Raw genomic sequence first — 26851 nt, 5'->3', positions numbered from 1 at the left:
TAAGGCATTTCTCGTGAAACAGAGGCAGAAGGGCAGCCCAGGTTCCATGGCTGGAGTGGATCTCAAGTTGTCTCGAGCTGAAGAAATCAAGGCGCAAAAGGAACTTGCAAAAATGAACCGACAAATCCAAGAAGAAACTTTTGATATTGGTGAGTTTATTTTATTATTTTTATTATTCTAAAAAGTAGATAAACAATAAGTAAATAGTTTCATTATAATTGAAAGAAAATTGTACATGAGAGCATCATTTGACATCTTTATGATTGAGTTTATATTCTTAAAATAATACTTATTGATAATTAGAAGTAGGTAATTTAGTACCTATGTATTATTACTATTCTGCTAAAACGACAAGTTTTTATAGTTTTTTTTTCTCTTTCTTTTGTTGCTTCTTAGAGACGGATGATGAAGACAAGCTCGAAGAAGGAAAAGAAGAAGAAGATACTGAAGAGGACAGCATCTACCAGGAACTTGAGAGCTTGGAGGAAATGGACATCCCTGAAGAAGCTGCAGAAGATCCAGGACCATCTGAGAGCAAGAGGATGAAAGTTTCATTTGCAAGGGGCGTTAAAGAGATTTTAAACATGAAATTATCCATTGTGTTAGATCGATGTAAGGTATCCGACAGAAATGCCACGAGAATTTTAATAGCTACTCTAGAAGCACTAAACCTTGACCCTCTTGAGTACAAAGTCTCGAAAACTTTATTACATTCTAGAAGGCAAATGTTCAGAGAACAATATACTAAAAAAAATTTAGATAAAGTAAACATTCCTGAAAAAGAGCCCGTGGTTGTCCATTGGGATGGTAAACTTTTACCGGGTGTTTTAAAACATGAGCAATGTGAGCGAATAGCTATTGCTATTTCATATGGCGAAAAGGAACAGCTGCTGGGAGTTCCTGTAACAGCAAGCAGCTCTGGAGAAGAGCAAGCCGTAGCTGTATATGAATGCCTACAGGAATGGGGTCTTCCCAACACCGTCAAGGCGATGTGCTTAGACACTGCAGCATCGAACACGGGAAGACTCAAAGGAGCATGCGTCCTATTGGAGCAAATGTTAGGAAGAGAATTGCTACACCTAGCTTGCCGTCACCATATCTTGGAAATTGTGTTAAGAGGCGTATTCGACACAAAAATGGGATCAACCACTGGACCTCATCGAGACATTTTCAAAAGATTCCTCACTGCGTGGCCCAAGATAGACAAAGGAAAATACGACACAGGTATCAGTGACAATCTAATACAAAAGCAGCTAACTCCAGAAGTAATTGCAAATGTTACTGCTGAATTCGAGACCAAATTAACTGAGAGCCACCCCAGAGATGACTACAAGGAACTGTTGCAGTTGGTTCTCGTATTTGTTGGATCATTAGACGGCAATGTTGTGGGTTTTAGAACTCCAGGAGCCATTCATCACGCTAGGTGGATGGCAAAGGCTATTTACTGCTTAAAAATGTTCATTTTTCGTCGTCAATTTAAGATGTCTAAAGAAGAAGAAAGTTCTGTGCGTGCCATTTCTGTTTTCCTAGTTAAAATTTATTGTAAAGCTTGGTTCAATGCTCCAAAAGCTCATCTTGCGCCAAAGCAAGATTTAGGTATTTTGCATAGTCTGTTAGACTATAAAGAATGGGACAACGACATTGCAGAAATAGCCCTGACCAAATTTTCGAACCATTTGTGGTATTTGAATGCAGAGTTGGTGGGATTATTGTTTTTTGATCCCACCATTACAGACGATGAAAAGTTGTTAATGGCTAATAAATTGCTCAGTAGCACAGATGAACCATCAGAGCATGCTAGGGTTGTAAATCCAAAAGTTAGGAAAGAAAAATTAAAAGAGGTTGTTGATGGAGGATTGGTAAATTTACTTACCAAAGAAACATTTACATTCTTTGACCGATTTAATATAAAAACAGATTTCCTAAGACAAAATCCAAACACCTGGCCTCAAAATAATGACTTCCAAGAAGGATTGAAAATTGTCAAAACATTAAAAGTAGTTAATGATATGGCTGAGCGTGGTGTTAAATTAATAACCGACTTTAACGACCTTCTGACAAAAGATGAAGAACAAAAGCAATATGTCCTGCAAGTTGTAAGCAAATGCCGAACATTATATTCTGACGTTTCAAAAACTACTTTAACAAAAGCTCTAGAATAGATTAGATAACTATGTAAAATTATCAACTCATGTAGGTACTACGTCTGTATCTTTTCTGTGTCTGTTCTGTATGTATTGTATACCTCATTTTTTTATTTTAAAATAAAAAATGTCATTAGACTTATCAGTATTACTTGTTTTTTTGTTATATTTCTACTTTAAACTCAAAAATATACCAAAAAAACCCAAAATTTATCACTTAATAACAAAATATACGAAGTATGCTCCATTGCTCCTAGTGGTACCAGGTCACGTTCTTGGGGCTAAAAGCTGTTGTAACTCAGTTTGACTTAAAATAACAACAATTATGTGTAAAATATAAATTTTGAAGAACAACATTAGCTTTCTTTTGAGATATTAAGCGTGTTTTTATTATTTACCGTTCTGGAGTTATGGCTCCATATGTCAGCTTTTTGGCCAAAAATTTGGATTTTTTCAAACTTTGAGCGACGAGCGGCACGGGTTAACGTCGTTTGATCGAGCTCAAATTTTGGCTATCTCAATATCTGGAAAGGGGAATCGTTTTGTGGGGTCCAGACGGACAAAATTCCGACATTGATTTTTTGTGGTCACCCTACGTTGCATTTTTTTAAGTATTTCTGCAGCGTTTGTGCCAGCTCAGACACTGCAGAAGTGCTTAAGGCTATGTGCCCACGTTGCGTGTTAAAACGCACACTGAAAACCGGACTCCTTCCCACAAATCACACGTTTTTTCGCGCGATTTCACAGTGATTTTACCGCGATTCTGTTCGCGATTTTGCCGCGATCTTCTCAAGCACTTTCCAAGCGATGTGAAGCATCGCTTGGAATGTGATTGACAGGTTGGTCACACTCGTCAAACATAGTGTTTGACAAGTGTGAGCAGCTTTTTACTATTGAGGCCGCCTATGCGGCTTCAATAGTAAAAGATAAAATGTTAAAAATGATAAAAAAATAAAAAATCGGGGTATATTTACCTTCCGACGTCCCGCGCTGCCATCCCGGGCCTCAGCGTTCCCAGTAATGCCTTGCGAGACCTGTGATGACGTTGGTCTCGCGTTACTATAGCGAACTCGTGAGACCGCTAGAGTCACGCGAGACTACGTCATCACAGGACCTTGCCGCAAGGCATTACTGGGAACGCTTAGGCCCGGGAATGCAGCGCGGGACGTCGGAAGGTAAATATACCCCGATTTTTTATTTTTTATTCTTTTTTTTTACAGGGGTATGGTACCCAGGGCCTGGAGGTTCATGCATTCCTATGGGTGCGGAATCGTGGCAATTCTTTGTGATTTCGCACAAAAGAATGATCATGCTGCGATTTTTTCCGCGATCCGATTCTGTCGCTGAAGAAAGCGCAGCATTAGCACAGCATGTGCAGAATGCCATAGGAATGCATGGGGTGCGTTCTGTACACGATTTTTAAACATTTTCGCAGCGTTTTTGCACCGAAAATCGCGGCAAAAACGCTTAAAAATCGCATCGTGGGCACACAGCCTAAAAGAAGCTTCACATTAAATTGCATGCGTTTTTGGCTTTTTGTGCCAATACATGCATTTTTAAACGCTCAGGAATCGCTTAGCGGCTAAAAACGCAGCATGCTCATTAATTTCCGCATTGCTAAGCATTTTTAGCCGTTTCTAATGTTCCCAGAAAATGCATGGAAAAACACGCGTCAAAAACACGCGTCTTTTGTGCAAAAAAGCTCAAGAAACACGCGGAAATAAAACGCATGTTTTCTGGGAAGGGGATCAGTTTCCTGAGCGTTTAAAAACGCTAACGTGGGCACATAGCCTTAAGGAAACCAGGATGGATGAACACAGAACTTAAGCACATGCTAAAAAGGAAGAAAGAAATGTTTATAAAATGGAAAGAGGGAGGCATATCTAAAGAAGAATATAATGCTGTCTGCAGAACTTGCAGGGCACAAATCAGATTATTAAAGCTGACAATGAATTGAGGCTTGCAAGAGATGTCAAAAGCAATAAAGGATTTTGGGGATATGTCAAAAGTAAAAGAAAAGTCAAAGATGCTATAGGATTTTTACAGGATGAAAATTATGAAATGGTAAGACAGGATTTTGAGAAAGCCGAATTTTTAAATTCCTATTTTGCTTCTGTTTTCCCTCAGAAAGGAAATGTAACATCAACTGTTCTTCACTGTCCAATTAAGGGAATAGAAGAATCCAGGATATCTATAAACAGAAACATAGTGAGGAAACACTTAGCTAACCTAAATGAATTCAAGTCTCCAGCTCCAGATGAATTACACCCGACAGTACTGAAGGAGATAGCAGAAGAATTTTTGAACCCCTCTCCATAATTTTTTAAAATTCTTGGAGAACAGGAGAAGTCCCAGAAGACTGGGGAAGAGCAAATGTTGTTCCTATCTTCTAAAAGGGGAAGAAGGTGGACCGAGGCAACTATAGGCCGGTGAGTCTGACTTCTATACCAGGAAAGATCTTTGAACAAATTATTAAACATCATGTATGTAAGTACCTGGATATGAATGAAGTGATTAAACAGAGTCAGCATGGGTTTGTATCTAATAAGTCATGTCAGATTAACTTAATTTCCTTCTATGACAGAATCACTGATTGGGTGGATCAGGGAAATGCTGTAGATATAGTATATCTTGACTTCAGCAAAGCATTTGACAAAGTATCTCACACAATCCTTATTGAATCCTTATTGAAAAAATGGCTAAGTATGGAATGGACAAGGCAACTGTTAGGTGGATTTATAACTGGCTTAGTGATCGGACTCAAAGAGTGGTCGTAAATGGCTGCACATCCAGCTGGAAGAATGTCTCAAGTGGGGTACCACAGGACTCTGTCCTGGCCCTGTATTGTTCAACATCTTTATCAATGATTTAGATGAAGGAATTGAGAGTAAACTGATTAAATTTTCTGACGACACAAAGCTAGGAGGGATAGCTAATACTAGAGAAGAGAGAGGATTCAAAGATATAAATAAACTGGAGCAGTGGACAGCGACTAACAGAATGGTTTTTAACAGGGAAAAATGCAAAGTACTACATCTGGGCAATAAAAATGAAAAAAAGTATATGCAGAATGGGAGGAATAGGGCTAAGCAACAGCACATGTGAAAAAGACTTGGGTATACTAATAGATCACAGACTGAATATGAGTCAACAGTGTGATGCAGCAGCAAAAAAGGCAAATGCAAGTCTAGGATGTATTAACAAAAGAATAAAGTCTAGATCATGTGAAGTCATTATTGCCCTCTACTCCTCTTTGGTCAGACCTCATCTGGAATACTGTGTCCAGTTTTGGGCGCCACATTTTAAAAAAGACATCAACAAACTGGAGCAAGTTCAGAAAAGAGCGACCAGAATGGTGACCGGTCTGCAAACCCAGTCTTATGAGGAAAGGTTGCAGGATTTGGGAATGTTTAGCTTGCAGAAGAGAGGACTGAGAGGAGACTTAATAGCTGTCTACAAATATCTCAAGGGCTGTCACATTGTAGAAGGATCATCTTTATTCTCATTTGCACAAGGAAAGACTAGAAGCAATGGGATGAAACTGAATGGGAGGAGACACAGATTAGATATTAGAAAAAACTTTTTGACAGTTGAGAGTGATCAATGAGTGGAACAGGTTGCTACAGGAGGTGGTAAGTTCTCCTTCAATAGAAGTCTTCAAACAGAGGCTGGACAGACATCTGTCTGGGATGATTTAGCGAATCCTGCTTTGAGCAGGGGGTTGGACCAGATGGCCCAGGAGGTCCCTCCCAACTCTACGATTCTATGATTCTAACACATGCACGGCTATGCAGCAGAGCAAGGAACTGAGCAGAATCCATACAGGTAACAGACTACAGTATCCCAGCTAGTTAGGGGGAAACTAGGATTAGGAATAAAACAGAGAAATGCAGAGTAACGTCGGGAAACAAGGTACAAACACACCGGCGTAACAATAATGCTCTTTGCAGGGAATGCAGGGCAAGAATTAGAGCTAAAGCCAATAATGAAGTAAGGCTTGCAAGGGAGCCCAAAAGCAGTAAAAAAGGATTTTGAGTGTATGTCAAAAGCAAAAGAAAAGTCAAAGATGCTATAGGATTTTTACAGGATGAAAAGGTTGAAGTGGTTGAAAATGATGTTGAGAAGGCCAAACTTTTACATTCCTATTTTGTACCTGTGTTCTATAAGAAAGCAAATACAACATCAACTGATCTTCATGGTATCATCGAAGGAATGAAAGAATCCACTCTATCCATAGACAGAGAGATGGTGAGGGAATACATAGATAATTTAAATGAATTTAAATCTACTAGTCCAGATGAATTGCATCTTAGGGTACTGAAAGAGTTAGCAGAGGAAATTGCAGAACCATTAGCCAAAATCTTTGAAAAATCCTGGAAAACAGGAGAAGTCCCAGAAGATTGGAGAAGAGCAAATGTTGTCCTTATCTTCAAAAAAGAAAGAAGATGGAGCCAGGAAATGACATGTCAGTGAGCTTTGTTCTATACCAGGAAAGATATTTGAACAAATTATTAAACAGCATGTATGTAAGTACTTGGATAAGAATCCAATAATTAACCAGAGCAAGCATGGGTTTGTAGCAAACAAGTCATTCAAAACTAATCTAATTTCCTTCTATGATAGAATCACTGACAGAGTGGATCAGGGAAATGTGGTAGATATAGTGTATCTCAACTTCAGCAAAGCATTTGATAAAGTATCTCAAACTGTCCTTATTGAAAAAATTACCAAGTATGGGATTGTCAAGGCTACGGTTAGGTGGATTCATAACTGACTCAGTGATTGTACTCAAAGAGTGATAATAAATGGTTGCACATCCAATTGGAAAAGTGTTTCAAGTGGGGTACCACAAGGCTCTGTCCTGGCCCCAGTGTTTTTCAACATTTTTATAAATGATTTAGATAAGGGAACTGAAGGTAAACTAATCAAATTTGCAGATGATGCAAAGCTAGGAGGGATAGCTTACACTAGAGAAGACAGAGAAGGGATTCAGAAGGATCTAGATAAGCTTGAACAATGGGCAGCAAATTATATAATGGTATTTAACAGGGAGAAATGCAAAATTCTGCATCTGGGTAAGAAAAATGAAAATTACATCTACAGAATGGGAGGAATAGAACTAAGCAACAGCACACGTGAAAAAGACGTGGGTATACTAATAGATCACAGACTGCACATGATTCATCAGTGTGTTGCAGCAGCAAAAAATGCAATCACAGTTCCAGGATGTATTAGGAAAAATATAGAGTCTAGTGTTATGAATGGGAAACTGAGGAGGAAAAAAGACCACAAGTTAAGTCTCAGAAAACCAGAGAGGTTGATAACTATGCAGATTGCAGATCCCTGATCTTACCCGCACAACTAGCAGCAGTCGTGGAGCGTTCCTACGTTGTCCTAGATGCCTCGTCACAACCGGAGAACTACAGTGGGGGAAAAAAAGTATTTAGTCAGTCAGCAATAGTGCAAGTTCCACCACTTAAAAAGATGAGAGGCATCTGTAATTTACATCATGGGTAGACCTCAACTATGGGAGACAAACTGAGAAAAAAAAATCCAGAAAATCACATTGTCTGTTTTTTTTTCATTTTATTTGCATATTATGGTGGAAAATAAGTATTTGGTCAGAAACAAAATTTCATCTCAATACTTTGTGATATATCCTTTGTTGGCAATGACAGAGGTCAAACGTTTTCTGTAAGTCTTCACAAGGTTGCCACACACTGTTGTTGGTATGTTGGCCCATTCCTCCATGCAGATCTCCTCTAGAGCAGTGATGTTTTTGGCTTTTCGCTTGGCAACACGGACTTTCAACTCCCTCCAAAGGTTTTCTATAGGGTTGAGATCTGGAGACTGGCTAGGCCACTCCAGGACCTTGAAATGCTTCTTACGAAGCCACTCCTTCGTTGCCCTGGCGGTGTGCTTTGGATCATTGTCATGTTGAAAGACCCAGCCACGTTTCATCTTCAATGCCCTTGCTGATGGAAGGAGGTTTGCACTCAAAATCTCACGATACATGGCCCCATTCATTCTTTCATGTACCCGGATCAGTCGTCCTGGCCCCTGTGCAGAGAAACAGCCCCAAAGCATGATGTTTCCACCACCATGCTTTACAGTAGGTATGGTGTTTGATGGATGCAACTCAGTATTCTTTTTCCTCCAAACACGACAAGTTGTGTTTCTACCAAACAGTTCCAGTTTGGTTTTATCAGACCATAGGACATTCTCCCAAAACTCCTCTGGATCATCCAAATGCTCTCTAGCAAACTTCAGATGGGCCCGGACATGTACAGGCTTAAGCAGTGGGACACGTCTGGCACTGCAGGATCTGAGTCCATGGTGGCGTAGTGTGTTACTTATGGTAGGCCTTGTTACATTGGTCCCAGCTCTCTGCAGTTCATTCACTAGGTCCCCCCGCGTGGTTCTGGGATTTTTGCTCACCGTTCTTGTGATCATTCTGACCCCACGGGGTGGGATTTTGCGTGGAGCACCAGATCGAGGGAGATTATCAGTGGTCTTGTATGTCTTCCATTTTCTAATTATTGCTCCCACAGTTGATTTCTTCACTCCAAGCTGGTTGGCTATTGCAGATTCAGTCTTCCCAGCCTGGTGCAGGGCTACAATTTTGTTTCTGGTGTCCTTTGACAGCTCTTTGGTCTTCACCATAGTGGAGTTTGGAGTCAGACTGTTTGAGGGTGTGCACAGGTGTCTTTTTATACTGATAACAAGTTTAAACAGGTGCCATTACTACAGGTAATGAGTGGAGGAAAGAGGAGACTCTTAAAGAAGAAGTTACAGGTCTGTGAGAGCCAGAAATCTTGATTGCTTGTTTCTGACCAAATACTTATTTTCCACCATAATATGCAAATAAAATGAAAAAAAAACAGACAATGTGATTTTCTGGATTTTTTTTTCTCAGTTTGTCTCCCATAGTTGAGGTCTACCTATGATGTAAATTACAGACGCCTCTCATCTTTTTAAGTGGTGGAACTTGCACTATTGCTGACTGACTAAATACTTTTTTTCCCCACTGTACATAAGCCTAAAGCAGGAAAAGAGGAAAACTAACTGCCCCAGAGCAGACCCCAAAGGAAAGACAGCTCCCCCACATGTATTGACTGTGAAACAAGATGAAAATACAAACGAAGGCAGGAAAATAGGCTGAGCAAATGATGGGGCCCGGCTAAGTAAAAAGGACAGAAAAGGAAAGACACTGTCTGCAATCTGCCAAAAAAAACCTACAAAAATATTGTCCAACACTTCTGATAGCAAAATTAACTCTGAAGTCACTAGACTTCTAAACCTATATCAGCACTCTGAAATATTCTAAGACAGAGCAAAAAAGAGGCCAATCTAATAAGGGACAAAAAGCAGATTGGCAAATACTGATTAATAGGAGTGGAATTTCAGCATAGCCCCAGCAGGGGCAGGCTGATTACACAAAAAACTGAATTGACCAACAAGCGCAAGTGTGAACATTAGCAAAAAACAAACTTAACTTGAGAAGACTGGAAGAGAGCTGAAGTCCAGGACCTGAGAAGCAGACTGAATCACCAGCACCCGGATAGGGTGTCGGCGGTCTTATATCCAGTCTGATACTCCAGAGATCCAATCGTTATCTTCCTCATCAGGTGGCAGATCACTACCACTTAAACCAACCGCACTACCTCCTGTCACCACCAGAGGGAGAACAGAAGGGGAACTCTCAACTGGTGGAGCAGAAAATGAGTTCATGACAGTACCCCCCTTGAGGAGGGGTCACCGAACCCTCATCCATGCCACCAGGCCGATCAGGACGGGCCCGGTGAAAAGCACGAACCAATTTATTGGCATGAATATCAGAGGCAGAGACCCAAGAATTATCCTTCTGGCCATAACCCTTCCATTTGACCAAATAGTGGAGTCTCCGTCTAACCAAACGAGAATCCAATATTTTCTCTACCTCATATTCCACATTGCCTTTAACCAATACAGGATCAGGAGGTGCCGCCACAGGAACTACTGGCTCAACAAACCTCTTCAACAGTGACTTGTGAAATACGTTATGGATTTTGAACATAACTGGAAGAGCCAATTGAAAAGAAACAGGATTAAGAATCTCCAAAATCTTAAGGTCCAATAATTCTTGGCTTAAATTTTGGAGATGCAACCTTCATAGGAATATTCTTAGACGACAGCCAAACCATATCACCCACTTTAAACCGAGGACCAATGGTCCTACGCCGGTTGGAAAAACGCTCGGCCTTTTCCTGAGAGTGACAACTTATCCACCACTTGGTCCCATATCTGCTGCATTCGCACAACCACAGTGTGCACACCTGGGCAGGACGAAGATTCCACTTGCCCTGAAGAGAATTGAGGATGAAACCCAAAATTACAGAAAAAGGGTGACATCAGAGTGGCAGAACTAGCTCTATTGTTCAGCGCAAATTCGGCCAAGGGCAAGAATGAGACCCAATCATCTTGATCAGCAGATATAAAACATCTTAAATAAGACTCCAGGGTCTGGTTTGTTCTCTCTGTCTGCCCATTGGTCTGTGGAAGAAACGCGGAGGAGAAGGATAACTGAATTCCCAGATTGGAACAAAAGGCTTTCCAGAATCTGGAAACAAACTGGACCCCTCTATCGGACACAATGTTCTCAGGAATCCCGTGTAACCGAACCACCTGTTGTAAAAACAAGGGCACCAACTCAGCGGAAGATGGCAACTTTGGGAGTGGTACAAGATGGACCATCTTCGAAAATCTATCACAAATCACCCAGATAACAGTCATCATCTGAGAGACAGGAAGATCAGAAATAAAATCCATTGAGATATGGGTCCATGGCCTCTTGGGCACTGGCAGTGGCATCAGCAACTCACTAGAATGAGAACAGGGTTTAGACCGAGAACAAGTCCCACAGGACTGTACAAAATTCCTGACATCACGAGATAAGGCAGGCCACCAAAACGACCGACTCACCAAATCTCTGGTACCAAAAATACCCAGATGACCAGCCAATGCGGAGCAATGGACTTCAGACATCACTCTCTTTCTCCACTGGTCAGGAACATACAATCTTCCCATAGGGCAACTCTCAGGTTTATCCTCCTGAAATTCCTCCAGGGCACATCTCAAATCGGGCAAAATGGCAGAAAGAACTACCCCCTCACCTAGGATAGTAGTAGGCTCGGTCACATTAAGAGAATCAGCAAAGAAACTCCTAGAAAGGGCATCTGCCTTAACATTCTTAGTGCCCAGAAGAAAAGAGACCACAAAATTAAAACACGTGAAAAACAAGGCCCATCTAACCTGTCTAGGATTCAAGCGTTTGGCCGACTCCAGATAAATCAGATTCTTGTGATCGGTGAGGACCACAAATTGATGTCTAGCTCCCTCCAACCAATGTCTCCACTCCTCAAGTGCCCATTTCATGGCCAACAATTCCTGATTCCCCACGTCATAGTTGTGTTCAGATGGGGAAAACTTTCGAGAAAAGAAGGCACAGGGATTCATCTTAGAAGTCACAGGGTCTTTTTGGGACAACACAGCTCCTGCACCAATCTCAGAAGCGTCCACCTCTACTTGAAATGTAGGTGAGACATCAGGTTGGCGTAAAACTGGAGCTGAAGTAAATCTCCGCTTAAGCTCCTGAAATGCTGAGACAGCCTCAGGAGACCAATTCAGCACATCAGCTCCCTTCTTGGTCAGATCAATCAGTGGTTTGACAATGCTAGAAAAATTACCTATAAATTTACGATAGAAATTAGAAAAACCCAAAAACTTCTGAAGAGCCTTCAAAGAAGTAGGCTGAACCCAATCATAAATGGCCTGTACCTTGGCCGGGTCCATTTCAATAGTCAATGGAGACAGGATAAATCCCAAAAATGAAATCCTCTGTACACCAAAGAGGCACTTCGATCCCTTAACAAACAGGGAATTCTCCCTCAAAATCCGGAACACAGTCGGGATATGTTCCACATGGGAATCCCAATCACTAGAAAAGATCAAAATATCATCCAGATAGATGATCAAAAACTTATCCACAAAGTCTCGGAAAATATCATTCATAAAGGATTGGAAGACAGAAGGGGCATTAGAGAGCCAAAAAGGCATCACCAGGTACTCAAAATGTCCCCCCGGAGTATTAAACGCAGTCTTCCATTCATCCCCGTGCTTGATGCGAATAAGATTATACGCCCCCTGAGGTCAAGCTTAGTAAACCAGCAGGCACTCTTAACTCTGGAGAATAAATCAGACATCAGAGGTAACGGGTACTGATATTTAACCGTCATCTTGTTAAGGGAACGATAATCAATACACGGTCTTAATGAACCATCTTTCTTGGCCACAAAAAAAAAACCAGTGCCTAACGGTGACGAGGATGGTCTAATATGACCCTTCTCCAACGACTCCTTAATATAGGATCGCATAGCATCATGTTCGGGTACAGATAAGTTGAAAAGCCGACCCTTGGGAAATTTACACCCAGGCATCAACTCAATTGCACAGTCATAACTCCTATGAGGAGGCAAAGACGCAGACTTACTCTCACTAAAAACATCAGAGAAATCAGCCAGATAATCAGGAATATCATGAGACTGAGGAGAGGTGGAGATAACAGGAGTGTCCCTAAGAACACACTGACAACCCCAACTCACCACAGACACAGATTTCCAATCCAAAACTGGGTTATTTGTTTGCAACCAGGGGAACCCCAGAACAATAGTATCATGCAAATTATGCAGCACCAAAAATTTACAATTTTCTTGGTGGTCTGGGGCAACTCGCATTATCACCTGGGTCCAAAACTGAGGTTTATTCTCCGTCAAAGGAGTGGCATCAATACCCCTCAAAGGAATGGGCGTCTGCAGAGGCGTCATGGACAAACCACAACGTTTAGCAAAGTCCAAATCCATCAGATTCAGAGTTGCTCCTGAATCCACAAAAGCCTTAGTGGAAAATGTGGACAAGGAGCAGATCAGAGTAATTGCCAAAAGGAACTTAGGTTGTATACTGCCCACAGCAAATGTGTGTGCAAAACGTTTCTCTCATTTAGGGCAGACAGAAATAGTATGAGAGGCGTCTCCACAGAAAAAACACAGCTTATTACGCCTTCTAAACTCCCGACGTTGCGCCCTAGACAAAACCCCATCACATTGCATAGGTTCAGACATTTGTTCAAAAGGTGGCAGCGCCTCCCGTGTAGTTTTACGTTCACGTAAACGCCGATCAACTGGAATGGCTAATGATATAGAGCCATCCAGACCAGAGGGAACAGGAAATCCCACCATAACATCTTTTACGGTCTCTGACAAACCTTTCCGAAAGAGAGCTGCCAATGCACTATCATTCCATGTAGTAAGGACCGCCCACTTTTGGAATTTTTGACAGTACAACTCTGCAGGATCCTGACCCTGGTTTAATGCCAACAGGGTTCTCTCAGCTTGATCAACGGCATTAGGCTCATCATACAACAACCCCAAGGCCTGAAAAAAGCATCCACATTAGTCAGAATAGGATTTTCAGGTGTCAGAGAAAAAGCCCAATCTTGGGGATCGCCGCGCAGCAAGGAGATGACAATTTTAACCTGCTGCACAGAGCTCCCCGATGAGTTAGGCTTCAAAGCAAGAAATAATTTACAATTATTATTAAAATTGAGAAATTTACACCGATCCCCAGAAAACACATCAGGAGTAGGAATCTTGGGTTCAGCAGCATGTGACTGAATGAGGTAGGTGGAAATTCCCTGTACTTCAGCAGCAAGCTGCTCCACACCATCAGACAGTTGCTTAATCTCCATTAGGAAAAAAAATCCTCCTACGGCCCGAGAGAAAAACACATAAAAAATAAAAAATAAAAAAATAAAAACATAATAAAAAAAGAATTCTGACACTTTTTTTTTTTTTTCTTTTTTTTTTTCTCTAACAATTCTTTCCTGCTTTTGAGTACCCTAGAATCTGCGGAATGGTTGGTGATTCTGTTATGAATGGGAAACCGAGGAGGAAAAAAAGACCACAAGCTAAGTCTCAGAAAACCAGAGAAGTTGGTAACTATGCAGATTGCAGATCTCTGATCTTACCCACACAACTAGCAGCAGTCGTGGAGCGTTCCTACGTTGGTCCTAGATGCCTCGTCACAACCGGAGAACTACATAAGCCTAAAGCAGGAAAAGAGGAAAACTAACTGCCCCAGAGCAGACCCCAAAGGAAAGACAGCCCCCCACATGTATTGACGGTGAGACAAGATGAAAATACAAACGAAGGCAGGAAAATAGGCTGAGCAAATGATGGGGCCCGGCTAACTAAAAAGGACAGAAAAGGAAAGACACTGTCTGCAATCTGCCAAAAAAACATACAAAAATATTGTCCAACACTTCTGATAGCAAAATTAACCCTGAAGTCACTAGACTTCTAAACCTATATCAGCACTCTGAAATATTCTGAGACAGCGCAAAAAAGAGGCCAATCAAATAAGGGATAAAAAGCAGATTGGCAAATACTGATTAATAGGAGTGGAATTTCAGCATAGCCCCAGCAGGGGCAGGCTGATTACACAAAAAACTGAATTGACCAACAAGCGCAAGTGTGAACATTAGCAAAAAACAAACTTAACTTGAGAAGACTGGAAGAGAGCTGAAGTCCAGGACCTGAGAAGCAGACTGAATCACCAGCACCCGGATAGCGCGTCGGCTGTCTTGTATCCAGTCTGATACTCCAGAGATCCAATCATTATCTTCCTCATCAGGTGGCAGATCACTACCACTTAAACCAACCGCACTACCTCCTGTCACCACCAGAGGGACAACGGAAGGGGAACTCTCAACTGGTGGAGCAGAAAATGAGTTCATGACAGTCTAGATCACGTGAAGTAATTATTCCCCTCTACGCCTCCTTGCTCAGACCTCATCTGGAATATTGTGTGCACTTCTGGGCATCAAATGTAAAAAAAAAAATGATATTGAAAAGCTGGAGCAAGTTCAGAGAAGAGCTCCCTGGATGATGAGCGGACTGCAAACTATGCCCTACGAGGAACGGGTGAAAGGATCTGGGAATGTTTAGCTTGCAAAAAAGAAGGCTAAGAGGAGACTTGCCATAATAGCTGTCCACAAATATCTGAAGGGATGTCACAGTGTAAAGGGGTCATCATTATTATCATTTACACATGGAAGCATGAGAAGCAATGGAATGAAACTGAAAGGGAGAAGATACAGATTAGATATTAGAAAGAAAACTTTTTGACAGTGAGGGTGATCAATGAGTGGATCTAGCTGCCACAAGAGGTGGTGAGTTCTCCTCCAATGGAAGTGTTCAAACAGAGGCTGGACAGACATCTATGTGAGATGGTTTAGTGAATCCTGCATTGAGCAGGGGGTTGGACATGATGACCCTTGAGGTCCATTCCAACTCTAACATTTGATGATTCTATGACTAGAAGTATTTTTTGTCTCCTGTTGTCTCCTGTTTTCCCACTCACTATTATCTATAATAGGGTTAGCAGGGAATATGGGGGAGCCATTGATAAGTAGGGGTGCCACAAATCCTGGTGTGCTAACCTCCACTATTGGGCAGAATCAGTCCTAGGTGAGACTATAGGACACAACTGGAAGGTTATCTGGAAGTTTTATCTTTTAGTTATTACCTAACTATCAAACCCTGAGAAATACTTACAAGATATACATTGGGCAGAAAAAAGTATTTAGGCAGCCACCAATTGTGCAAGTTCTCCCACTTAAAAAGATGAGCGAGGCCTGTAATTGACATCATCTCCCATAGAGCAGTGATGTTTTGGCCTGTCGCTGGCTAACATGGACTTTCAAGTCTCTCCAAAGGTTTCTATGGAGTTGAGATCTGGCTTGGCCACTCCAGGACCTTGGGATCATTATCATGCTGAAAGATCCATCCACATTTCATCTTTACTGCCCTTGCTGATGGAAGGAGGTTTGCACTCAAAATCTCACAACACATGGCCCCATTCATTTTTTCATGTACAAGGATCAGTCGTCCTGGTCCCTTTGCAGAGAAACAGCCCCAAAGGATGATGTTGCCACCCCCATGCTTCACAGTAGGTATGGTGTTCTTTGGATGCAACTCAGCATTCTGTCTCCTCCAAAAGTTTTGTTTTTATAAAACAGTTCTACTTTGGTTTCATATGACCATATGATATCCTCCCAATACTCTTCTGGATAATCCAAGTGCTCTCTAGCAAACTTCAGAAGGGCCTGGACCTGTACTGGCTTAAGCAGGGGGATACGTATGGCACTGCAGGATCTGAGTCCCTGGCAGTGTAGTGTGTTACTGATGGTAGCCTTTGTTACGGTGGTCCCAGCTCTATGCAGGTCATTCACTAGGTCCCCCAGTGTGGTTCTGGGATTTTGATCACCGTTCTTGTGATCATTTTGACCCCAAAGGGTGAGATTTTGCGTTGAGCCCCAGATCGAGGGAGATTATCAGTAGTCTTGTATGTCTTCCATTTACTTATTATTGCTTCCACAGTTGATTTCCTCACACCAAGCTGCTTGCCTATTGCAGATTCAGTTTTCCCAGCCTGGTGCAGGGTTACAATTTTGTTTCTGGTGTCCTTTGACAGCTCTTTGGTCTTCACCATAGTGGAATTTGGAGTGTGACTATTTGAGGTTGTGGATAGGTGTTTTTAATACTGATAAAAATTTCAAACAGGTGCCATTACTACAGGTAATGAGTGGAGGACAGAGGAGCCTCTTAAAAAAGAAGTTACAGGTTTGTGAGAGCCAGAAATCTTGTATGTTTTTAGTTGACCAAATACTTATTTTCCACCATAATTTGCAAAATAAATCTTGTAAATCAGACAAGGTGATTTTCTGGATTTGTTTTCTCATTTTGACTCTCATAGTTGTGGTCTACCTGTGATGTCAATTACAGGCCTCTCATCTTTTTAAGTGTGAGAACTTGCACAATTGGCGGCTGACTAAATACTTTTTTTCTCCACTGTATACCAACTATTCCCCTTAAAAAGGGGTATTACTATTTTTTCTAAACAATTAACACTGTCTGTGAGGTTACTATACCTTATTTAAGAATAGGATTGTCACAAATTTAATCTGTGCTTTCATTTCTTATCTGAAATCTATTTGTTTTTCCACCTGTTTTCAGCATGGATATCTATGGGACACATGGTCAGGGGCCGGTGAGTATGGGTGCCACATCTCGTTCTCCATAGGGTGCCAACCTCTGCTGTCAGGTAGAAGCAGTCCAGGCGTTAAGAATAGGACTGTCACAAGTTTAATCTGTGCTTTCATCTCTTATCTGAAATCTATTTGTTTTCCAACCTGTTTTCAGCAGGGATATCTAGGGGAGACAAAGTCAGGGGCTGGTAGGTGGGGACGCCTCATTTCGTACTCCATAGGGTGCCAACCTCTGCTGTCAGGTAGAAACAGTCCAGGGATACGCCTAGGAACCTTGTATGACTTTTTTAGGCTGTGAACAATTTTGTCTAAAGATGTGATAGAGGTATATGTTATTATGCATGGTCTGATTATCTAAATTGCTATAATTTATCTAAGCAATTTCATTTTTAGTGTTTGTTGCACAGGGTTTGGTGTTTTATAAGTAATTTGTTAATAAAAATATAATTTTAAGGGATTACATGTTCACACTAGGTTTTGAGAAAACGCTGCACCACTAAATTGAACACGTGGGCCAGGCATGGTACTGTACGGGTGCCAAGCTTCAGAGTTGCCACCAGGTTAAAGCCATTGTCACACACGACCATGCCTGATTGTAGGTTCAGGGGCGAGAGTCACAGATCAGTCTGGTCTGTAAGGCTATGTGCACACGTAGATTGTGGTCCTGTGGATTTTTCCGCACGGATTTTTAAAAATCTGCAGGTAAAATCTCAGGTCAAAAGACCTGCGGTTTACCTGCAGATTAGCCTGCAGTTTAGCCCTGCAGTTTCACACTTCTACAATGGAGAAGGTGTGAAACCGCAGCGGAATCCGCATAAAGAATTGACATGCTGCGGATTTGGACCCGCAGCAAATCCACACGGAAAAATCTGCAGCATGTGCACAGCGTTTTCCAGTTTACCATTGAAAACAATGGTACTGTACAACGCAGCTAAATCTGCTGCGGACCCACAGAGCCTGAAACGTTGTGGATCCGCAGCAGAATCCACACCGTGTGCACATAGCCTTAGACCTTTCAACGACTCTGCGGCGATGTGTGGTTACCTAAGCAAATGCTTGGTCGAGGTAGTGCTACAGTGCTTCCAGCTTGTGACTGATGTTGACTTTTCTTAGATGTGGACGATAAGGAGGAGGAGGTGCAGGAACTGCTGTAGAAGGTTGAGGCAACCCTGATTGAACCAGGGCCCGCAATCCTCGGTGTCATTAGCACATGTTCCTTCTCAGGGTCCCGGCTTCCACATTGTTCACCCATTGTGCCATCAGAGAAATGTAGCGTTCCTGGCCACAAGCACTTGTCCCCGTGTCTGTGGTTAAATGGACCTTCCCAGTAACAGCGTTGATCAGGGCACAGCTAATGTTATGGGACACTTGCTTGTGTAAGGTGGCGATGGTACACCAGGAGAAATAGTGGCGGCTGGGGACTGAGTACCGAGGGACGGCCGCGACCATGAGGTTGAGGAAAGCCTCGGTCTCCACAGGCCAAAATGGCAACATTTCCAGGATAAGCAGTCTGGAAATATGGTTGTTTAATATTGTTGCCTGTGGGTGTGTGGCTGCGTATTTACACTTGCGTTTCAAGAACTGGGGTAGGGACAATTGAACGCTGCGCTGGGACAAGTGGAAGTGGTTGCTGGTGGTGGTTGCAAGTGTGCAACAACAGGTGCAGGGTGGAAGGCATATTCGCCTACATCATGGACAGTGGATTGGCGTGCATGTAGAACAAGGGAAGAGGCCATGGTGTCACCCACAGACACTGTTTCTGGACCATGGCGTTTGGCCCAAGTAGTTGATTGCTTTGCTTGCATGTGCCCGAGCATGTTGGTGGTGGTCAGGCTGGTAGTTGTGCTGCCCCTACTGATGCTGGCATGGCAGATATTGAAAATGGCCTTTTTTAGGTTAACTGGACTGTCTTTAAAAAAGTGCCAGACTCATGAACACCTAAACCTTGGCTTGAAAACTTCACCCGTGTCTCTGGGCACTTGGTATGGTGGAAGGGGGATCAGGGTGAGGATTATGTGGTCCAGAATCACAGCTACTGAGACTGGACCGTGTAGAAGACAATGTGGTGCTGGCAAACTGACTGGAAGCATTTTCTGCTATCCATCCAACAACCTTTTTACACTGGTCTGGCTTCAAGAGTGGTGTTCCACACCCCTCCTACAAAGTGGGACTGGAAGCTAGATCAACATGATGTGTGTGTTTGTTGTGCTCCTGCAGCAGGCGCAGTTTCACCTTGCCCACGGCCTTGGCCTATGCACTCACCATCAGCATCATGTCCACTTCCCTGTCCCTTACCACACACCTTTCCCATTTTAAATTACGTATGTTATATCCCTGTGGAGAAAATGTTGCAATATTACAATGGCAGGAAAATATGCCCATTTCAGATGGACTTCTTAGACTGCAGTATTAATATAGCGATGCTATTTCTAACCAAACAAATTTTTTTGTGTTTTGAGGCATAATTGTAGCATGATAAATGCCATATAAAATTTCACTGCTGAAGCAAAATTGCAGTATTACAATGCCAGTAAAATTTCCCCACTTCAGATGGACTTCTTAGAATGTAGAATCAATATAGTGATGCTATTTCTAACCTTTTTTTGTGTGTGTGTTTTGAGGCACAACTGGAGCATGAAAAATGAAAACTGTCTAAAATTTCACTGCTGAAAAAAATTGCATTATTACTATTGCAGGAAAAGTTGCACACCTCAGATGGATTGGTTACACTGCAGGAGCAATATAGCGATGCTACTGAGATCCAATCAAGTCTGACTGTATGCTTTTGATGCATAACTGCTGCAATAAAAATGGTACATAATAATATTTCCTTGCTCAGAACAATGAGAGCAAAAAGATTATTTCTCTAGTCACTTTCCACGACAGCCATATCGGAGGATGTCTCCCCGCCCTAAAGGGAGACAGGAAATGCACAAGAGGTTAAATAACTCTCCCCTTCCTGCTATATCTAGTGTTTTTCCTGTCCCCTATGGGGCATGAAGAGGTCCTGAGAGTGCTGCCATGGCCGGCGACCGGAGGCACTACAACATCAGATACCTGTAACGCCGGGCAGTCAACAGTCGGGGGCTCTGCTCTCCTCCATAGGAAGGCTGCTCCTGTCTCCACTTTGGTGGTACTCGGGACCCTTGCCCGCCCCTCCTGCGCCCCACCAGCAGGGTAAAGTGGGGCGGTGCTGTGTGGCCGGGGTCCTCCTGGAGCTCCCCGGCATCCTCCTCCCCATGCGGCATGCGATCCGGGCACGCACGTGCACACCGGAGATGGCGTCGGGACTGGCGTCGAACTTCTGGTTTGCCTTCCACCTGCGTGCCAGGTGGGAACGCACACGCGACTGTGAGCGTGGTCCGGGGCCCCAGCCACAGGCCCTTCTTGGTTGAGCATGGCTGCTCTCGTCAGAGGATGGAGCACCGCTGAGTGTGCAGGGGCAGCCGCTGAGCAGCTGGGGAATTCAGCTGTGGGGAGAAGTGAATGAAATGATCCTCACCCGTGGACTGAGGGGAGGAGGAGCACTAAACACGCTGAATGGACCTTGGTTATTCTAATCCTGGTCCGGGTGCGTCCAGGTAATGCCATTATCTGTACAGTGACTGTGGCAGACTGACCATGGACGGCGACAAACCCTTACTGCCTGCTACTGCGGGCATAGCGTCACCCTCCTACTGTAAGTAGCGAGGTGGGTCCCGCCCTTTCTGTCCAGAGTAGTCTCGGTGGTGGCTTAGTATGCCTTCTCTCTATCTTGTAGGGAGACAAGGCCTCTGACCATAAAAAGAATAAACAAGGTGTGGTTCCAGGCCTCCCTCTTCATATAGGGGTAGGTTTGTCAGCCCTGCACGGACGATGTATTACATACAGAGCAGCCCTCCCTACTGGACAGTATAAAAACTCTCATCGGACAAGTAGTCCAATCTTCTATGACGACATTTTCCCAGCCACAGCCCCCTCCTGCTAGGTGGGCATCGGCACCTGTATAATCTGATTGACTCTGGTGAATTTGATACCTCTAACTCCGAGGATGCTTGGGAAAATGAGGGTTCCACTTCCACCCTCAGATCTGGAAATACTATCTCTCTTCCGAAGGTGCCTCCGGCCATTCTAGGCTGAGCATGACTACATTCGTCACGGCCGCTAAGCAGCTTGAGGCTGGGCCGGGATGGGAATGAGAGACCAGATTAGTTAGTACGGGAGGAGGAAGTGGAATTCTCTATATAAGATGAGATGTTTGGAGGGGCTGAAGCCTTCACGGCTGTTAATGGGCCCCTCCCGAGACAGACTTGATGTCACCTCAGAATTGAGTAATCGGTTTTTCCCTTGGACAGAGATGGCTCCTTATGGGAAGTCCCTACAGTGGACGTGCAGGAGAGCGGCTCTTCCATTTAAGGGCAACTCTCAATGGCAAGCTTGCTCAGGAAGTCCTGGGACGCCTCCACAACCCTGCTTAAGGACAATATAGCCCCTACGTGTGTAGCCGGGTCCCTGTCTGCTGGTGGTGTACGCCGGAGGATCACCTCACTCAGGGGACCTCCAGGGAAGAAACCCTTGACTCTCTTTCCCTATTACAAAAGCGACAGGGTTCCTAGCGGATGCTTCTGCTAAGTCCGTCCGGGTAGCAGCAAAATCTGCGGTGTCAACCGGCCCTTCTAGGTTCGGCAGGTGGCGACTGCTAAGCAGCTTGATCCTGGGCCGGGACCCGAATGGGAGACCAGCCTACAATCGCAGGTCACGGGTCATGCATTTACCTCTCCAATTCAGCCAGGGGAACTCTGAGGCTGAAAGCTGGGGGAGGAGACTTTGTCAAACGTCTATACGTTTCTCTTTCAGGGAAATTATTATGTGGAGAAATCTCTTCTGGAACCTACGAAACGATTTTTTTCATCTACCTCCCTGTGACCAGTCCTCCCAGAATTTACAGTTCTCCATTCGGGGGCCGACCCTTGAATTTCATAGATTGTTAGAATCCATAACCTCAAACCAATGGGTTATTTGCACCTTTCACGATGGACTGAGATTGAGGTTCGAGAGTCCTCCCCCTCAAGGCCTAAGAGTGACGTCCTTGCAGGGGTACCTCCAAAAATCCTTGTTGTCAGACAAAAAGACACTTCTGCAAGGCGATTTCCCCAGTTCCACGCTCTAAGTGACTGCTCCCGTCTGGTGTCACTAGGCGGCTTGGAGCAGGTCCGGGACCAGAATGGGAGACCAGCGGGGAGGTAGGCAGAGGCCACTACTCTCGCCTCTTCATAATTGTAAAACCATCAGGAAAGCAGGGTTATAATAAACTTAAAACCCTTGAACCAAGTGGTAAAGTACAGATGATTCAGGATGGAGTCGGTTAAGTCGGCAATCCCCCTCATAGGACAAATTGGGTGTTGGCCACAATAGACCTGAGGGACTCTTACTATCATGTCCTGATTCATCCAGACCACAGGGAATTCCTCAGGTTTGCAGTTTTCCAGGGTCCCCGGGTCAACCACTACCAGTTCAATGTCCTGCCGTTTGGGGTGCCATCAGCCCTTCGAGTGTTTACCAAGATAATAGCAGAGGCAATGATCTTCATTTGCCAGCAGGGGATTTGCATTGTCCCATACCTAGACAACCTTCTAATAAGGGCTCCATCCATGTCTCGCCTGAACCAGGACGTAGGAAAGTCCCTGGAGATTTTACAGTCCTTGGGTTGGATCCCCAACCTGGAGAATTCGGACCTTCTTCCTTCGACAGGGAAGAAGTTGTTAGGGATACTCCTGGACTCAGGAAGGTGAACATCTTTCTTACCCAGGGAACGACAACTCGACCTTGTTCGGAGGTCCTCCAGGTCGGAGACCAGAGAACACAAACCGTGAGATGCAATGTCTATCCTAGGTTCGCTTACAGCGTGCATCCAAACTGTTTCCTGGGCTCAAGCCCATACTCGGTTCCTTCGGTCCTATGTACTCCGGTGTTCGAAGAAGTATCGGAATACTCTGACCAAGAGAACCCCTCTTCCTGGTCATGTGAAGACGTCTCTCCTATGGTGGCTGGACTACCAGAACCTCCAGCGGAGAGCGTCAGCTAGGATCAACTCTCCCTGAAAATTGTCACCACAGACACCAGTCAGAGAGTCTGGGGTGCTATAGTGGAGAAATCACACTTCCAGGGGGTATGGCCCCCAGACATCAGAGCCAGCTCCTCAAATGTGAGAGAACAGAAAACTGTGGAGGAAGCGTTGAAAGCAGTATCAACCCTTGTCCAAATCATCATGCACGTGTCTGCCCAGACAATGCAACTACAGTGTCCTACATCCAGCACCAAGGAGGCACGAAATTCTTCAACCAAAAAATTGGTAGCTGCAAGAAATTTGTCTTGGGCAGTGAAACGTCTGTTGTCCATATCATCAGGCTAACTTCCTCAGCAGGAAGGACGTTCATTCCGGGGAATGGAGCCTAGACCAAACAGTATTTGCCTCTGGTGTCAAGGTGGGGAAATCCCGATGTGGACCCTTCTTTGCCAGTGACAAAACACAAAGGTGTAAACTTTTTTCCCTCAGTCCCACCGACGGAGCATGGGGAGTAGATGCCTTCTCCCATCCGTGGCAGTTCAATTTGGCTTACACCTTCCCTCCAATTCCCACGGTAGCGAGAACACTGCAGAAGATACGGGCAGAACAAGTCGCTACAATCCTAGTGGCTCCCTTGTGGCCAGGGAAAAGCTGGTACAGAGCCCTACGGAACATGGCCCAGGAAGGCCCAATACTTCTGCCCCTAGAGGGCCAGTCTCCTTTACTAAGACCCTCTACTGCACCCAGACCCACACAGAATGAACCTTGCGGCCTGGCTACTGAAACCAGAATTCTAATGGCTTAAGGCCTTTCCGAAGAAGTGATCCAAACTCTACAGGGCCACCGGCCATTCTAGGCTGACCATGGCTAACGCCATTTACGGGAAGGTTTGGAAGATGTTCTCATCTTGGTGTTCCCTAAGTGCCCTGGACCCCTTCCATCCTAATATCACAGATCTTAGAATTTCTTTAAGATGACTTAGTTCTAGGGCTCCCTCCTAGTACACTAAAGGTACTGGTATCAGCTCTTAGTTCATTTTACAATCAAGATCTGGCAAGCCATCGCTGGATCAAGCGATTCTTAACCTCAGCAACTAGAATCCGTCCCAGACTCTGTAGTCAGTTTCTCCATGGGACTTGAACCTAGTTCTCAAAGGCTTGACCAGGGAACCGTTGAGCCACTGTCTTCCATGGCTCTGGAAAACTTAATACTAAAACTGTGTTTTTGGTAGCAATTACTACCGCAAGGCGCATAGGAGAATTACAGGCCCTTTCAATACAGGAGCCATACTTGACCATCACGGAAGATAGCATCTTCCTAAGGTTAAATCCCGCCTTTATACCTAAGGTAGTCTCAAACTTTCATAGGTTCCAGGACATTGTATTACCTTCTTTCTGTACAAACCCCTCCAACATGAAAGAAGAAGCCTTTCACACCCTCGACGTCTGTAGAGTAGTTCTCTTCTACCTCCAGCAGAAGGAGAGTTAGAGGATTGACCAGATTTTATTGATTCAAATTTCCGGTCGGAATAAAGGCAAAAAGGCGGCAAAAAATTACAATCATGAACTGGATCAGGCAAGCTATCAGCCTCACCTACTCGTCACAGAACGTTCCTCCTCCTTCATCTCTGAAAGCCCACTCTGCTCGTCAGTATCAACATCATGGACAGCAAGAGGGAACGCATCTTCTGAGCAGATATGCAGAGCCGCCACCTGGTCGTCTGTACATACATTCACCAGACGCTATACGCTAAATTTCAACAGGGATTTAACGTTTGGCAGATATGTTCTGCAGGCTGTTGTCCCTCCCTAAGAAATTAGTTGTTGGTATTTCTCCAATATGGCTGTGGTGGAAGGTGACTAGAGAAAATAGAATTAGTCTTACCGATAATTCGGTTTCTAGGAACCTTCCACGATAGCACTAATTTCCCTTCCTATCTGATACTCTTATTGGATGATTCCTACACCTTGGTGGTAACTATACATGCTAGTGTGTCCAGAAAAAACACTGGATATAGCAGGAAGGGGAGGGTTATTTAACCTCTTGTGCATTTCCTGTCCCCCATTAGGGCGGGGAGACATCTTCCGATATGGCTATCGTGGAAGGTTCCTAGAAACTGAATTACCGGTAAGACTAATTCTATTTTTTATCCCCGAGAAGGAGTTTTGGTATGAGTTGCAGGCTGTATCATAAAGGATGTGCAATTCAATCTAGCCTGTCCTACACAATCCTTTCAGCACAATCTCTCCCTAAGTGCAGATAACAGCAGTATTACTATTGATTATTATTAGCCCTAAGAAGGGCTGTTGCTGTACGTAAAAGAAATGTTAATGTTATTGAATCCTTGGTTAATATACAGCTACAATTCTGTTTTTCTCTCACCAACACCTCTCCCTATGCTGCTTTTTCTGGGATAACGTGTGCCAAGCATAGAATCATGGGTCTTATATAGACCTGATGATGCTATGCGATGCGACCAGCCAATCACAGTAGTGCCACAACCAAGATGGCTATTGCAGGCAATCTCTACATGTTTTTTGGCTGTCTAAAAAGCACCAAACATGTGGGATGGGGACTCAAGCTCCCGCTCGAGCATTAAAAGAATGCCCGCCGAGTAAAGAGCATCCCGAGCACACTGATGCTCGTGCCAGTAGTGACAAGCACGCTCGCTCATCACCAATGTTTACATCCCATCCAGCATCCCTTTAACCTTTCATTCTTGCTTGTCTTTGTTACATTTTTTACTCAGCTTAAATTCCTAATCACCACAGTCACCTATGTTGTCTCCTATGTAACGTCATCCCCCTGAATAAGCCTCCACCACAAATCTGTTATTATTGTCACCTTTTCTCTCCCTCTTGCCTCTCCTTTCCCACTGTGCTCTGTGCATTTTCAATCCATTATTGATTTGTTTTCGTTCTCAATCCTTGTCTCTCGATTTTTGTGTCATATTTATAATCTCATCTGTGACCATTATTTTATGAAGCTGATCACCAGCATTCTTTTTCTACGTGGTGGGTAGTGAAAGGTTGAAAGAGGGCTTGCTGCATTTTTATGTTCTTATTTTCTGTTTTTTGATGATTCTGAAGTGCTGGCTACAAGGTTTTACTGCTAGATAATATTTTGAAAGTATAAGAATTAGTGATGAGCGAACGTGCTCAGATATCCTGTTATCTGAGCATGCTCAAGTGTTATCCAAGTATCTCAAGCGTGCTTGAGTAATATGTGTCACGGGGTAGTAGGGGGAAACAGGAGATGTGGAACCTGGGCCCCTGAACTGCCCCTCAGGCTAAGGGTGTGCCCTGACTCTCCTTAACTTGGGGGCACACTTGATGGTAGTGAGGCCCAAGTCCCCGACCTGTCCCTATCTCCTGTTTAGCCCTAAGATAAACCCCAAACCCCCTCCCCAGGAGGAGAGACAGGGAAATCGTGTACTGCACCAAATAACCAACATGGAAGGATATGACAGACACCTAAGTGTAAAATAAACTAAAAAACAAGACTTAGCTTCTCTCTGCT

General features: G+C 43.8%; 1 protein-coding gene across 1 annotated transcript; it reads left to right on the top strand.

Annotated features, from left to right (window-relative positions):
- LOC141094917 (uncharacterized) lies at positions 1 to 24820 on the top strand. Its single transcript, XM_073580962.1, has 3 exons — positions 1 to 149; positions 397 to 991; positions 24700 to 24820. Exons 1-3 carry the CDS (start codon positions 47 to 49, stop codon positions 24818 to 24820), a joined length of 819 nt encoding a protein of 272 aa, XP_073437063.1. The 5' UTR covers positions 1 to 46.
- Positions 24821 to 26851: the final 2031 nt, after the last annotated feature.

Source organism: Dendrobates tinctorius, unplaced genomic scaffold, assembly GCF_039654945.1.
Source record: "Dendrobates tinctorius isolate UK_male_01 unplaced genomic scaffold, ASM3965494v1 ptg000065l, whole genome shotgun sequence".
Taxonomy (NCBI): Eukaryota; Metazoa; Chordata; class Amphibia; order Anura; family Dendrobatidae; genus Dendrobates; species Dendrobates tinctorius.
The sequence above is the reverse complement of the archived record's forward strand: the minus strand, read 5'-3'. Positions and strand labels throughout refer to the sequence as shown.